Below are 16673 nucleotides of genomic sequence, written 5' to 3'. Positions count from 1 at the left end.
GCTGACTGTTTTCTGAGTGATCAAATAAAAATATAGCAGAGAAACCAAATCCTGCAAATTTGGATTAGTAGGTCCAGGTGGGCGTGGCTTAGGGTATTGCTGAGAACTTTGTTGTGACATCACGAAGTTCCAGAAGTCCTGACGGCTGGTTTTAAGGCTCAGTTTCTGAATACAGGCTGTGTGCATTTCTCTGTGGACTGAGGCTTTGATACTTTCACAGTATTAATATAGAACCTAGACCTGCTTTACAATCACAAACACATAGACATCTACATTTTTACTGGATGGGTCCTTTAACAGACATTGTTCCATTTACCCATGTACTGCAAAGTCTTTAAAAAGAATGAAATTTAATTTGCGTTGCTCATCAACAAGCAGCTAATGTCAGTTAATGTTGAAAAAAACAATACATATGGATCCTATTATTGCTAATTGAACATCTCAAGCGTGTTGTTCGCAGATGCAGTTGCTCCTTTGAGAGCAGAAAGCTGACCTACAGAAAGTTAAATGTAATGTTAATGATGCATTCATCACACAGCCAGTTATTTTTCTGATCAGTGAAACGAAACGTGGCGACTGGGGCTGTTCACAGTTTGGAACATTACTGACATAATCAGCTCTTCAGATATTTGCTCATTCTCCGTTTGGAAAATATTCCCTCTGAATCTGCAGAGCTGCTTCAAAACACATCTGGTTAATGTGTCTAGTTATCACAATATCATGTAATCTGATTGATTTCATTATGATGGGCAATTAATCTCAGGCAACAGGAGATTCATGTGTTTTGGTGGTGCTGAGGAGGAGATGGGCAGTGCTGCATCCAGAGCTGGACTGGCTCGAGGAACGGTGGCAGAAAGATCATTGACAGTGGGTGCAGTAAAAAGATGCACCTGTTATCCAATCTGTAATGTAATGGTGCACAGAAAAATATCAAAACAAATGAAGGGTTTGGTTCTGTCAAGTACATAAAGTTTGAGGGGAAGGCAAAAGTATCTTTAACGTTGCTGTTTATTACCTTCAGGAGCATTTCCAGTGCAGAGGTTCTTGTTGCCTGTGTTTCCCTGATTTGTATGTGTTTTATTATTTGTTGAATTTGTGGATTTGGACAGGCTGTCCCTTAGGGGCCACCATACTACTGTGAAAAAGTATATATGAAAATATATCTTTAGACAGATTAGATGCTCATCTTTTGAGTCATTATAGTCATTTTCAAAAGGAAAGCTGCTGTTGAACTTCAGGTCCAATTATTGCAACAATCAAAACCAGTTCATGAGAATTATTTTGACATTTTCATGCAGTTTGCTTTGTTTATTTTCAGCTTTATATTTTTCTACTCATCTTTCTTTTTTGAAGACACAAACATCCTCTGGACTCCAGCTGAACAGCACACAGCAGGTCAGCTTGTACCCTCTGGTATGAAAGAGAAAGAAATAAAAATAACAGCTTATCAATAACCTTTCATTAAAACCAAAAGTTGATAAATGGCCATAAGGTCTAAGAAGACAAGACAAAGTGATGTAGCATATAGCCGGCATTTTTCTGCTCCGAGGCAATTTGTCTCTGTGAAAGCTCCCTGTTAGCACTCAGTGCTATGATACCACAGCGCTACCATGATGGCTCTTTTATCTCTTTTCGAGTCTCCAGTGAGCCTGTGAGTTTCATAGTTTTTGGTTGGCCTGGATATTAATAGCTACAGCAGACCATGGTAATGACTAGCTCAGGGAGTGATAGGACGCAGCTCCAGCAGCTGCTGCTGCTACGGCAACTCTAGTCTGGGATGATGCTCTAATGAGAAATACTATAAAGACCAACACTGCTCTTCTTATCTCTATTTCCATGAGACACTGCTGCGCTGGCATCATCCCTCAACACTAACAGAGCGTTGGAAGCGGCGCAGGTCATAGGTTGTCATTTATTGGCCTATTTAATCTCCCCACATATTTCCTTGCCTGAGGCACAACACTGTCCCCAACAGACAGAATCAATAGCAGCCCCACTGCTAAAGGCTCATAATAAAACTAGGACAATTACAGCGAGATGGATCAGAGGCTTTAGCAGAAATATATTATTAATTTGTTTGGCCCGACACCAGGAGTCTGAGGGAAGACAGAGCATTGGCAATAAAAAATACACCGGTTAGTTAACTGGTCACCCGAGAGCCAGCCTGGACATGTCCCCCATGCACTGATGAGACAGTGTGTGTGTGTGTAAATGCTACCTCACAGATCCGACAGGTGGTATCCACAGGGGGGGCACTGGCACATTAAATGTCACTGTGGTGTTGCTGTGTATTTTCCACTCGACATTTATTGTTTTATTTACCTCTGTTGCAGCAGAGAGCTCAGCTCAGTGTTAGATATAATAATATATGCAGGCAGTGACAGACATATTTGAACATGGTTAAAGGATCTCATCTGGAAAAGCACATACACTCACCGATCAGTGTAGGTCATATTATACAGTCACTCAGCTACTTAGGTATTATTATATACCTCTATCTCGTTTTGTTTTTGTGGTTTATTTATTCTGTTTATTTCTTTATTTATTTCTCTTTTTCTTCGGGAGCAGCCAACGCCCAGCACAGGTTGGGAATGAGCACCTACTGAGGATGGGGAAGAAATAACTGGGAAAGAGAAAGACAGACGGAAAAACAGGGGTAAAGGAACAGAAAAAGCCTGGCTCCCCCCTCAGGGGTCTGGGAGCAGTCCAGGCTGGGAGACAGGGCCTTGTCACCTGGTCGTCAGCCTCCTCCCAAGGGTCTGGAGCAGGACCACTGTGAAGGGGCAGCTCTGTATTTCTGTACGACTACAAAACAAAACCTGTTACCTGCCTAGACCCTAAAAGGAGAAGGAAAGGAGACAAGGCATTACACTGAATTCATGATACAGGAATTGGTTTGTTTTTTGGGATTTTTTTTACCAGGCATTTAACAGCGACCGGGCTGCGTCCAACTGTTTCTTTCATTATTTTTGGAGACTTTTATTCAGTCCTCATCTTAATCTCCATGGTTCTGCTCTTGAATTCCACTGTTACCCATTCAGCTTCAGGAGTTTGGAGGATTTCTTGCCTTTCTTGTCTTCTCGTGTCACTTTAGTCTCTGACCAAAGCCATTTATAGCCTAAATAAGACCATTATATAATTTAAGTCTATTGGGAACAGGAAGTTCTTTTTGGTGACACGAGCCACAAGCTTTAACTAACTTCACTGAGTCCTTTGAGGCTCTGCAAACAAGCCTCACCTCCTCAGCTCAGTTCTCTCTCCCTTTGTGTCTCTCTCTCTGTCTTTACTTGTGTCAATCTGTCTCCCTCACTCTTTCATTTCTGTCTCTGTCTGTTTGTCTGCAGTCTTCGTCCTCAGCTGTGTCTTCCCCCAGCGGCCTCTTTACGGCGGTGTATCAGTGACCAGCCTCCACTCTGGAGGGGAGGCGTTCTTCTCCTGTCTGACCGGCTACCAGCTGCAAGGCCCCAGTGTGCTGACCTGCCGCAATGCTAGCACCCCCTACTGGAGTGGCAAGGAACCGCACTGCCTAGGTAAGGTCACCACAACCCGGAGGAAACAGAATCAAAGCCGACCCTCAGTATCCTCAGCACCATAGACAGGAACTGACCACTTAACCACCAGATATTTTTTCATTTCATCATTTCATCATTTAAATGGACAGTTACAGTCAAAACTCTGATCTAATTGTTTTATATTTATTTCTGTGATACAGTGTTATTCACATATTTCTATTAGAGTAAAGCGCACACATTTAAATACAGTCGCACTTTTTAAAGGTCAAACCATTTGTAATCTACATAATACATATCATATATCTATTGTGATATCTGCTCATTTTGTAATCAATCTCTTATTTATAATATGATGAAAATACACATATTGTTTGTTTAACTAGATTATTTAAATCATTCAGCATTTTGTTATTTTAATCCTTTAAATTTGACTTTATACTTTATACATAATAACACTACAAAATGATATAATAATACAAATATAATAAAAAAAATAGAAAAAGATTATATATCACAGGATTTTAATGTTACTTTCAGTTTTTCTTATGTTTAGTGGTTTTCTGTGCTTCAGCTGTTATGCACCAGCTTTCCAAACAACTCCCATCAACAGCAACAGCATAACTTTTTAGGAAACTTGCAGCTGACACTTATCTGTTGGACCTTCTAGTCCTTTGCATGACTGGCACAGAGACAGACAGACCTGGACTCCCACAGGAGTGCGTGGATGATGGATGTTTTTTCTTTTCTTTATCTGCCCCGATGAGACTGGCTGATGAATAAAAAGTGACAATTTTGCTCCTGACCACTCAGATCGACTCTGATTCACAGCGCAGGGAATGTGCCTCTGAAAGCAATTTCCAAGGCAGAGTTTGTCTGGCTGTGCATCTGTATCTCTGCCATCTTGATTGTGTGTGTGTCGGTGTGTGTGTGTGTGTGTGTGTGTCTCAGAGCATAAAGCAGGTGTATTGAGGTGTGATTACTGAAGGCTGGGCAGGATGCCACTGGGTTTACTCTTCCTGTGCTGCTTTAATTAAGCTTTGTCTGCATGAGTAACCTTGACCTGATCAGCTGGGAAACAACACACACACACACACACACACACACATAAACACACACACACACCTTCCTGAGCGTATTTCTTATGATGTTTTCTTTTTCACCTCAATTCTTGGAAACAAAAATAAACAGTCAGTTTATCAATTTAAAACCAAAGATCCACTCACTGTTAAATTACAGTCTGCATTATTCACCCGAATTTGAAGAGTTACATGAAATCAAGAGTAGTTTAGAGTCTATGATTACATTGTTTAATGACAAATTTGCTTTTAAAATGTCAAACTGGGAGCAGCAGACAGCAAACAGGTTATTTCCTCTTGTTTATAATGACACCAGAGTTTGTGCAGCAGTTTGTGAACTTCTGCTTCTCCTCCCGCTCTCTCAGCTGCCTGCGGTGGTTTGATCAGGAACGTCACAGTCGGTCGGATCATCTCTCCCGGTTTTCCCAGCAACTACAGCAACAACCTGACCTGCCACTGGCTGCTGGAGGCTCCTGAGGGCCAAAGACTTCACATTCACTTTGAGAAGGTGGCGCTGGCTGAGGACGATGATCGGTGAGCAGGAAATCCAGCTTTTTTGTATGAGGATTGTTGGACAGGTCATGTCTTGGTTAGGTTTAGGAAAAGATGGTGATTTGGGTTAAAATATGTACATCTTCCACATTAGACGATCCTTGTTGTCATGGTTACATTAATAATAACGTGGTTAGCTTAAACATAAACTGCTACTGTCACAAGGGAATCGAACACCGCTCATCCACTCCAACCTCCTCCTGACGTGGACTTTGTCTCTCTATAAACTACGTCACCGCACTTTTCCCTTTGCTCCTGTCATCATCACTACAACCACTAGATGTTGCCTAGCAACAAAACCTAACCATGGGTCATAGTGACCTGCTGACAGACGACCTGTGAGCTGGTTTGTTACAGGAGGACAGACTCAAACAATCAGTTATAGCAGGTTTAAAGATGTTCACATTGACAAATAACCAAGAGAAAGAGAAAAGCTTTAATGTTGTTGTGTTACTGTTGCATAATGGACAAAATTTTACTTCAGAGGCAAACACTAAAGCCAAAACTCTAATTTTATTACTTTTTGGGAAAAGGCACTAAATTTTGTCAGAACAAATGAGGTAGTGTGAGGACTGTCTGGTGGGTCCCACTCTGTTAACAGCGATGTTGTACCCGCTGGTTTGTCCCTGTAAGAACATCTTTCCTGAGGACTCCTCAGGGTGACAATTGGGCGTCAGTGCAGCTCGTAGCAGTGACAGTACAGTGTCATTTAAGCAGCATGGAGCTCTCAAAAGAGAGGACTGAAAAGAAGAGCCACAGGGGGGGAAATTAGCTGAATAATCCATTTTGTATACCAGCCAATAGCTGCTCTGGGCTGCTCTTATGCTTCTGCTACAAATACAGACCTCATAGATATGAAGAGACATCTGGACAGCCCAGAGGAGGCTGAAACGATCAGGAAGAAGAGATGATTTGCTGAGGATAGAGGACTGGCACAGGGTAGTGTAATAAAGTTGGCTGGCTTCTCAAAGACAAGGATTTCTTGTTAGCCATCTGCTCCTTTGGTCCTTCTATACATAACACTTCAATCACTTCAGTAGCTGGATCAGATAAACATAACCAAACAGCAAAATCATCAGCATGAATCATCAGTATGTCTTTGATGGATTTCTGGCTCCACCAATAGATGCAGCATCATTCCCGTCCAGCAACAGTGCAGCTGGTGTTGTTTTCACCTTGTGAGTCTGTGTGTGTGTGTGTGTGTGTGTGTGTGTGTGTGTGTGTGTGTGTGTGTGTGTGTGTGTCATCGTGGCCAAATGTGGTCCTGCAAACACCTCCTGTAGCGGGAGGAACCACAGAGGTGGAGGAGGTGGGGGTTGTTTCATTAACTCTCTGGGCCTTTTCAGGGGAATCACAAAAAACTGGTGAGAAACCAGAACTGTTCCCACTTCAGAGAAAGAAACCAAAAAGGAGGAATTTTCACATTCAGCTGCGTTCAGTCAGTGTGAATAGAAACATAAAGAATAAATGTAAATATAGATTTTAGTTCGACGTGGAGACTCTGTTGTGCTGTTACACCGCTACCTGAGAAGAATATTTTAAGTCATGAAAAGACAGAGCAGGGAGAGATCAATGCACGGGGAACGGCAGAGGAACAGAGCCACGGGTGGAGGCTGCTGCTGGTGGAGGGGCGGTGACAGGCTGAGGAGGAGCAGGAGTCTGGCTGCTTCAATACACCTCCCAGCTGCACATGACTACACAACATTAGGCATCAGCTGGGTCACAGTTGGTAGTTGACTCTTTATGGGTCCAACATCTTTATGGGGTGTAATTAATGATCGTAAATGGCTTAATTTAAAGGATAAAAACATGAACTGTAGTTATTAATCAAACTGTAGCATGAAAATCTGGGCCCTGTGCATACGCAGCCTCAGTGGGAGCCCCTCCCCTTTTAATACATCCATTGCTATGGCTTTTACAAATACTCGAATCAGAAAGTAAACATCTGCAGTGGTAAGTAGTCAGTAAAAAAGGGAGCAGCTGTTTACTCAGCAGTTGAGAGCCTCAGTCAGTGTTGCACTAAAACAAGAAGTTATACCGTGTCCTCTTCTTCGGAGCAGGCTGGATGCTTCAGTGACTCGGTATCGGAAAGTGATGAGATGGGCCAGCCGAGCTGGGGCTAGCTGGTTAGCATGCTAACAGTAGAATAAAAGAAGTCATAGAAATAGGAATAGAAATAGAAGCAAAACAAAGAGGTTGCTCTCTGAGGTTTGATTCCAGACTGAAGAGCTGATGATGCTAATGTGGCCTTTGTAGCATTAGCAAAACCTACACAAATAGCCCCTGTAAGAGGAGCCTGAAAACTCCACACATTACAGCCTCTTTTCTCAACACACTGTATTACTGTGTGAAGTCCTCACCATGAGCTTTTACAGCATTATAGATTATGTCCATCACTTTTTTTATGTCTTCATTATACCCTGAGCATAAGACAAGGGTGGGAGCCCCCACACTGAGAAAAGATGACTGTATTTCATAATAAAAAAAAATTGAATAAGACAGAGGCAGAATGGCCGACATGAACGGGTCTGGTCAGAAATGACAGGTAGAACCCTGCTAATGATCTTTGCTCTTTTTCTTCTAGGCTGCTGATCAAGAACGGTAACAGCATTGATGCAGCTGCCCTGTATGATTCATACGAGGTGGAGTATCTGCCTAATGAAGGTTTACTCAGCTCGTCCAGGCATCTCTTCATTGAGCTGACGACAGATGCTACAGTCACATCCACTGGCATTGCCATCAGGTACCAAGGTAAGCTTTAGAGCTAAACGTGGAGAAAACATTGCAGATCAGAAAGCACTCATTATGAAAACACACTTCATATGAAAAGATGTGAGCTCACCAGTTTCTGAAGGCCGAGAAGAGCTTAGCACCAGTCAGAAACTTCGACCTGCTGTCAATCCTCAGTGAATTGTCCATTTAATGATATAATTAACAAAGACCTTCAACAGAATATAGTGTAAAAGCTGGAGATGCCAACCAGTGAATGGAGGTCAGGAATTCTAGTGATGATAAAATTCATGTAATCAAAGCTGATAAACGAGTGCTGCACTGTGTGAAAGCAGTGGAAGGCTCCTTTCAGACGGTGAAAAGAAAATGAGGTTGGTAGGTTTCTAAATGGCGGAGCTGCTGTGGTAATGAAAGAAAACGTTCTGCAGGTGTGTGAGTGGAGCTCTTCTCTCCGACTCTCTGACTCAGTGTCTGGATTTTATTTTATAGAAACTTCGCATTTGCGAAAATGAACAAAAACCTGACATTTGTTTGATGATTATATGGTAGGAAAATTTAGTGTAAGCTACTTCAAATAGGATTATAATGCTGTTATCTATCCAGTGTGAGTGGTAAATGGCTCATTATTTCTAGTAGCAATGTAATATGGAAGCAGAGAAAGGCCACATGCTGATATAAATGCTACCAAATCAGTGCTATTTACATTATTTCAAGCCTCACAGCTTCAAATGCCTCTATGAAATCATCTCATCTTAAAGGTCAGTTTAGACCACTTGACTTCTTCAGAGCTGTCAACCGCGATTACTGTCTGAACCCCCACCAGCTACAGCCTATAGCAACCCCCATTACATTCTTATCTGAATATTCATACTGTACATGATTATAAAGTTTGTATATTTCAATAACAATTAAATGTAAGATCATATAGTTCATAAGTCATGTTTATATGCTTATTAATCATATTGTACAAGGCAAAGTACATGTAAACAGAGAATAACGTGCAGCTTCAGTCAGCTTCAATAACACAGTACATCACTGCCAGTCAAAACCTAACTGGATTTAGAATTATGATACACAACATTTTCATATTAACACACACATTACAGAGTAGCTCCAGAGCAGAGATGTGACAGGAGCTGTCTGTTTTTATCGTTAGTGATTTTCACTCTGGTTGCACTGTGAGAAATTGAGAGCAGAACATTGTTTAAGAGATGATACAGCACCTGTCATTAAAAGTCAGGGGAGCACCAAAGTCTGCAGGGTCTATTCTCTCGGGAACTATGGATGTCAGCACAGGATGTAACAGTAAGCAAACTAATAGTTGTTGAAATATTTCAGTCTGAATGAAAGCAGTGTTCTTACACACCAACTAACAAACCAAGCCACATACATTACTGTCTCTGGAGCCATGCCACTGCTTAAAATCCTAATTTCATCCAAGGGGAGGAATCCTGGATGAAGCTGAGGAGAGAGAAGCAGCCCCTATGCATGAGTGTGACAGAGTGAGACTGACGCCTTGAAATGTAAATTTCTATACACCTTTATATCTCCTCAGTGGAATTTGATGCAAGAAAGAAAAAGCACATTTCGTCAGAACAAAAGACCCATTACTAAAATGCTGTCTAGATAATCAAAAGAAATGTTTCACTTTCATTACTGACTTCATTGCTGGCAATAATCTCAGCAATAAACACATTATTGGGTGCAGTTAAATGCTTCCTTGGCTGTTGAATGGTCCCTCTCTTTATTGATTTTTCTTTTACGTTAGTTGCTTTTGTAGCTATTTAATAGTGCTTGGGAATCAAGAATCAAGGGCACTCTTTCAGGTTCAATATTAATTTGCAGCTTCTGCCAGAATTATTTCAACCATTAGAAGCCATATGATGTATTTTACAGGGAGTTTCAAGCAACACTGTGAGGGTGAGATATCACCCAGCTTCTCTTATCCTTTGTCCTCACATTTGTCTCAGCTCTCACCATCAGATAAGCAGCTTGTCTCCGGTCCATGAGGACCACTTGGAAATACAATCATTGTAATCTTCTTAGGCCGCTGCTTCACTGCTACAAATGGGATTAAGTCCAAAGGGAGCAGCCATGCATAATTCCACTGGACCTCATTATGGCCATTAACAGGATATAATGCTGTTTAGCTTGTCTCCAACAGATTTGATAGTTGCTACTTTATCCTGACAAACTATTCCCACACAGGTAAACAGAGAACATCTTTCATGAGCAGTCGTTTAGCCATTTAGTGTTTTTTTTTTTTTTCTCTTGTGCATCTTTCTGCCTAATCTTCATAAGAACATGTCCATTAAGCAGAATTTGGAAGTTTCTGGAATTCATTGATCAATCTTAAAGATTATATGTATTGCATTTAGTTCTAGACCAATTCTGAAATGTAGTTAATATGTTCTGGACATGTTAGATAATAATTATTCCCTTAGAGTCTGTGGAAAGGATACTGGCTTAAGATTCTACAATTCTGTTGGAGGACTGGGCCCTGCTGGAGAAACCAGGAGGAGAGTGACTGGGAGAAATGGCCTGTCCGATTTGTTATTGGACTTCTGTTCTCGCCATGTCTCGGCCGTTACAAATGCCATGTTCAAGCACAAGGTGGTCCAGATACCAGAGCACCTCAGGCCAAAGATCGATGATAGACTTTGTGGTCTGTGGCTGCATGTCTTGGGTAAAGAGAGGAGCTGTCCAACTGATCACCACCTGAGACCACCACCACATCCATCACAGTCAGATGGATCAGATAGCAGGGAGACTCCTGGACAGACCTTTAACCCAAATATGTGGTGAGAGTGAAGTGGGAATGTCTTGCTAATACCACTGCCCAAAAGATCATACCATCACACCAAGATCATACCAAAAGAAGTCCCACCTCCAGAAGAATTTCTCGTGAATCCTGGTGGAGTTTGGCGACGTGGAATCTGAGCGGGCCATATTTAAAGCCTCCATTGTGGAGGGAGCAACCTGACAACATGCTGGTGGACATCAACAGTGAAGGAAGCTGTGAAGCTTAAGAAGGAGACCTCTGGGCTTGGCCAGCCCGGGGCTCTCCTGAAGCAGGTACAAGCTGACCAGGAGGGCCATGGCTGTGGTGGTCACAGACACAAAAGCCCAGGTGTAGGAGGAGTTTGGAGAAGCATACATGTCAAAACCAAGCTTTGTAATAGGTTCTGTCAATACCTTGAATAATACAATACCTTTGTGGACTGACCAGCATCATTACAGTCAGAACTGAATGATTCTGACAAGTACCTCAAACATTTATGATCCAGATAAAATGTTAAATCCATTAAATGTTGGACATGGCAACTTATTAAGGACCATGAATCATACATGGAGACGCTAACTCACCTGGCAAACTTAGCTTCTCATTTGCTCTTTAGTAAACGTCGAGTACTTTCTACCACTGAAAATGTCTTTCTAACTTGCACCATCTCTCCACAGCCTTTGCAGCAGGCCACTGCTACGAGCCCTTTGTGAAGTATGGTAACCTGACCAGCAGCGACAGCACTTGGGCAGTGGGAGCTGTGGTGGAGTTCGCCTGTGACCCTGGCTATACTCTGGAGCAGGGATCGGTCACCATTGAATGCATGGATCCCAACAACGCTCAGTGGAATGAGACCGAGCCGGCCTGCAGAGGTCTGTGTGTTGCTAAATAGCAGTGACCCATCTAGATTTAAGTAGATGTTTTAATCTTTGTACATTGACTTTTTCACTCTGGGCATTTAACTGAAAAACTTCAATTTAAATGAACAGATCCCAAGGCTCATGGCTGCTGGTGATGTTGTTGCAGGTCAGCTACAGCTTTACCTTCGATGGGTGTTTGGCTCTGTGAAATACACAAGAGTATAGAATGATTTCAGTCAATAAAAAAGGACCCAAATACAACATACTCTGCAGCATCAAATTACTGGATTGAAACAATCCATATATAGTAAAACGGCATCGATCGGTTATTTTCACATTGTCTCGGTCACATCTCAGTGTTTCATCTCAGTTTCCTCAGTGTGTAATGGATTTTATTTTACAATTAAATACAACAAAGGATGAGGTGGATAAGTTACAAGATCCCAGCTGATCAAGAAGCCTCAACACACTGAAAGAACCTCCAGAGTCTCCAGAAATCTGAAATGTCACAAAGTGTGTTTTGGCTTTTCTTCAGCTTGAATTTAAACAAGCTATATGTAAGTTTTAGTATTGCTGCACAGCTAGCGTTAGCATTAACAGCTGTTTATTGACCAGTCTAGAAGAAACATTGTGAGTTCAGCATCAAACTTCATTCTTTTACTCACCAAGATCTGTCTCCAGAGCCAGAAAGCAACGCCAGTGTTAACTCTGGTCTCTATCACGTCTCTACTTCTAGTGAAGCTAGCAGCTAGCTGCTTCAGCAGGTCTGACAACCAGCCCTGTTGCTCTGTTTTCCAGCTGTGTGCAGTGGTGAGATCACGGATTCAGCCGGAGTGGTTCTCTCTCCTAACTGGCCCGAAGCCTACGATAAAGGCCAGGACTGTATCTGGGGAATCCACGTCGAGGAGGACAAGAGGATCATGCTGGACATTCAAGTGTACGTATCCACCTTCCACTCCTCCTCACCCCTTTGACCTTTGATATGCACAGAACAACACTACTGCAATCCTCTTCCTCTTTCAATCTAAACAAAAGAAAACCCAGTTCGCTGTTATCAACCAGAGCCAAAGACGCAGTTTGAAGATTATAAAGAGCTATGTCACCGTGACTGGTAAACACACACCAAAAAAAAACCCACAATGCACCTGTTAATGAAAGAGTGTTGGCTTGTGAATATGATGTGTAGGTGCCACACACACAAAGGTTAATTAGGTGCAGCGGAGAGAGCTAATTATATCAGGAAGGCTTCGTTTGGGAGTCCTCCCCCCACTCCTGTAATGGCTGCTGTGTGGAGTGGAGGGTGCGTGTGTGTACAGCATGGGAGTGTGCGTTTGCTGTGATTGCAGTGCCAAGGTGAAGACACCGAACAACACACTCCGCCGTGTCGGAGCCCGATAAGTCAGTCAGCCATCGAAAATCATTCGCCGTTTGCTAGCAAATTAAGAAGGGCTCATTTGCATAGGCTGCATCTTGAGCTCTGTTTTCTTTCCCTCTCTCTCTCTCAGCACCACCTGTGCTCCTGTTGTGTTTTCAGAAGCATTGATTAATGGCTTCCTCTAGTTTTTGAAAGGAAGTCTGTCAACATAAGTAATTGCTGCTGTTCATTTGGCAGAACAGGTGATTTTAGTAGAAGTGAAGGTATCTAGTGAAAACATTTACACAATACGACCTAAAAAAAACACCCTACTTCCTGTGAAAATAATGTTTTACTTTTCTTTTACTTGAACTTAACACTTATCTGTAAATAGAGGTACAGTATATGCACATGATCAAATTGATCTTTAACTCTAATGGTGCTACACACCCAGCCACATACTGATATACACACTGTTCATCATGTTTAATGACGACAACTGTTAACGACTAAGTTCAAGGTCATTGTCAGCTACATAAGAGCCGAGGTTAAAGACTTTCCAGTGATTCTTAAAGGTCCCATATTCTACACTTTTCCAGTGTTTGATTTGAAGCGTTGATCTCCATAAGAAGATATATTTGTGGCTGTTTTCTGTGTGATCAAATAAAAATAGAGCAGATTTCAGGTAAACACTCAGGGAAACCAAATCCTGCAGGGTTGGATGGTGGGTCCAGGGGTCAAAGTGAACGAACGTTCAGTCCACAGAGAAACCCACACAGCTTGTATTCAGAGACTGAGTCTTAAAACGAGGGGTCAGGACTTCTGGAACTTTGTGATGTCACAACAAAGCAGTCACTGCCCTCAGCCACGCCCCAAGCCCCGCCCACCTGGACCCACCATCCAACCCAGCAGGATTTGGTTTCTCTGAGTGTTTACCTAAAATCTGCTAGATTTTAATTCAGTCACTCAGAAAACAGTCAGCCAAAGCCTCTCTTCTGATTGGCTCACTGCTGTTACGAGAGCTCCAGGGCGAAGCCTGAGATTCAAATAAAACACTGGAGAAGTGTAAAATACAGGACGTTTAAGAAGGAAGTCACTGTGTCCCCACCACTTCTCTGCATAGCTTGTGTTTGGAGACGAGGCCCAAATGAAAGTGAAACCACCACTGTAATGTTCACTTCTGTGTCGTGGTACGTGATAAACGTCGCAGCCTTGAGGAGCTGGTGGCAGGGATTTCACTGTCTGAAGCTAAACTTGAGGTGTCAGCATGCTGTGGTCCAGTTTCACAGAAAGTGCTCATGGGAGTTCAGCAAAACAGAGATTTCCATGGAGAGAAACTTCTAATCCAGCACAAAGCCTCCTCACTGCATGAACATATGCCTAACAGGTGCCTGAGCATTTATATGAAGCTTATCAGTAGCAGCTGTTCTCCCTGAGCTCTCGGGGTTAGACCGTGTACAGAGATATATGAGGCCTTTAACAAGGTCCTAGGGAATTGGATCCTCACACTCCACACACACACACACACCTGTGCACACGTGCACGTATACATATCTCCTGCTCCATCTGCGTAATGGCAAGAGGGACATTATCACCTGGCTGTATCAAATGACTTTTATAGATGGCCTTCAAATGGAAGAGGAGGGAGTGAAAGGTGTGATTAAAGTGAAAATGAGGGAAGTAAAATGAATGAAATCACTGTCTGCCTGAAATTACAGACCACTGTCCACTGCCTCTGGATGGGAACCAGAAACATCACCTTTTCAAATGCCGGTAGCTGGTAAAGTGGTAATTAGCTGCATTATTAAAAAGAAACAATCCGCCTGACATGCTGTTACATTGTCACTTGATGTGAGCTTTCTGTTGTATTTAATATCCCTCATTTGCTTTTGATGACGACGTGCTGAGTTTCCCAGTTTCTGTTTTTGAATGTGGTGAATACATGATCCCGACAAGACCTTTGGAAATGACGTTCCTCTCAGTTATTCTGCAGATTAGAGCTATGCTAGGTGTTCTGATCCCTGTTTAGTTTGCATCACTGGGCCCTAGTGCACATTCTAGGTAGTGCTTTTTTTTCATAAGTTGCATTTTCTGTCCTCCATGTTGTTTTCAGCAGAGCAGAGAGCAAACTACACTGTACACACAGAACAGTTTTCTCCTTTTGATTGAGCCTTGAGTAGTTATGTCTGTAAAGATGTGAAATATTGGTAGAATGAGTGTCCTCAAATTGTTCTATTGAAGGAAAATGTTATTTTAGTCGTTAGATGAATGTCTGCGACACATGCTGGTGGATGGCTTCACTTGTCAGCTTGCTAGCTACCTGGAGAGAGGTATTTTTGTAGAGGTCTGTGCTAGATATCAAATAAAACACTGAAACAAATGTAAAATATGGGATCAAAAACAATGTTTTAATTCCAGGCTTTGTGGCGGTCCTCCCCCTGTGTTGGGGACCTGGTTCCACTAGGTTACCAGGTAAAAGCATATTTCATCTAAAATTCCTATGACAGAGTAAAAAGCAAATGATTTTACCAGTTTGTAAGATATGAGAGAGTCAGTGTAAAGGCAGCCAAAAACATTTTCTTCTTTCAGACTGTGGGAGAGACGGAAACAGCAGATCATGAAGTGAATAGCTGAGGTGGAATGTGTTGGCAGCTGGTCCTGGGGGCATCGGCCAACCTCAGCCCTGTTTTTTACAAATTGAACCAAATCAAATTAGTGTCAGGGAACGGAGGCTGCGATCGATTTTTCTCTACAGATGTGCTGCAGAGCCACGTAAAGCCTTGTTTAGCTTAATCACGGCAAATTTGACACCAGCCGAAAATATTTCTCAACCTGTCCCGTTCTCTGGGTGAGCGAGAGGCTTTATCCATCTGCAATCATATAAACACGGTGCCCTGACTTTGGAAGATGCTGCGCTTGTTTTACCATACTTGTGGGGACCAGCTGTAGGTCCTCAGAAGGACAAAAGCTTCATCAAGGTGAGGCCGTTTTTCCAGGTCTCACCTGCACATCATGTGAGTTTAAGAGAAGGATTTCAGGTTAATATTATGTTTAAGCCGTTTTAGGGTTAGAGTTTACAACTTGATTACAGTCTACGAGTTTATGATTGTAACCATGACAACCAAGGTCCAGCACGCCTGCAGCTGTAGAGGCGCTTTTTCAGGAGACACTGCTCTGGGTCGTCTCAGAGGATTGAAAAAAGGAAAACAACCTGTACGGTTGTTCAGGTTGGAGGACTGGTTGTAGTTAACCCATGTGGCTGCTGTAAAATGTTCAGCATGAAGCAGAGTGAGATCATCACGAACGTGTTTACCTGTGTGAGTTAATTACGAGGACGTCACACCAGTATTTTCTTTTGAAGACAAATGAATAATGACAGAAATATTCCCACAGCCGAACACTGTGCTCTACAACTGTCGCCTCATACAAAACTGAGGAAACTAACTCTGGGTTGCTTGTCAAAGGGAGAGGAGCAGTGACAACGCTGAACATGACATACCTACTGACGCTGCACCATGCTTTTTGAAGTAAAGTAAAAATAAATAAATAATCAAAGAACACTACTCTACATAGAGTATGGAAACCTGGCCTATTTTGGGCTGACTATTTTAAGTTTACATACAGCATCATCCCTGTTATTATCATTGAAAATAGGTCAAGACTGCCAGACACAAACACAGGTAGCCATCGCTCTGTTCACCCACCTCCATGTTTGGTAAATCTGCTCTGAATGGGCGGACGGGGCCGATGTTCGTCAGAGGAAACCGCTGATAAAGGTCCTGCAGCTCCGCCTTCAGTTGCTGAAAA

The 16673-nt window shown here is 42.5% G+C and overlaps 1 protein-coding gene across 1 annotated transcript in view; it reads left to right on the top strand.

Moving 5' to 3' along the window:
- Positions 1-16673, top strand: part of sez6b (seizure related 6 homolog b) — a 141285-nt gene that overhangs the window by 108420 nt on the left and 16192 nt on the right. Inside the window, exons 5-9 of the mRNA XM_071471962.1 lie at positions 3345-3530; positions 4954-5122; positions 7725-7891; positions 11330-11524; positions 12311-12449. Coding sequence (XP_071328063.1) covers positions 3345-3530; positions 4954-5122; positions 7725-7891; positions 11330-11524; positions 12311-12449 — 856 coding nt within the window. The remainder of the gene's footprint in view (positions 1-3344; positions 3531-4953; positions 5123-7724; positions 7892-11329; positions 11525-12310; positions 12450-16673) is intronic.

Source organism: Trachinotus anak, unplaced genomic scaffold (genome assembly GCF_046630095.1).
Source record: "Trachinotus anak isolate AG129_WGS33_773 ecotype Australia unplaced genomic scaffold, CSIRO_AGI_Tana_v1 ptg000034l, whole genome shotgun sequence".
Taxonomy (NCBI): domain Eukaryota; kingdom Metazoa; phylum Chordata; class Actinopteri; order Carangiformes; family Carangidae; genus Trachinotus; species Trachinotus anak.
The sequence above is the reverse complement of the archived record's forward strand: the minus strand, read 5'-3'. Positions and strand labels throughout refer to the sequence as shown.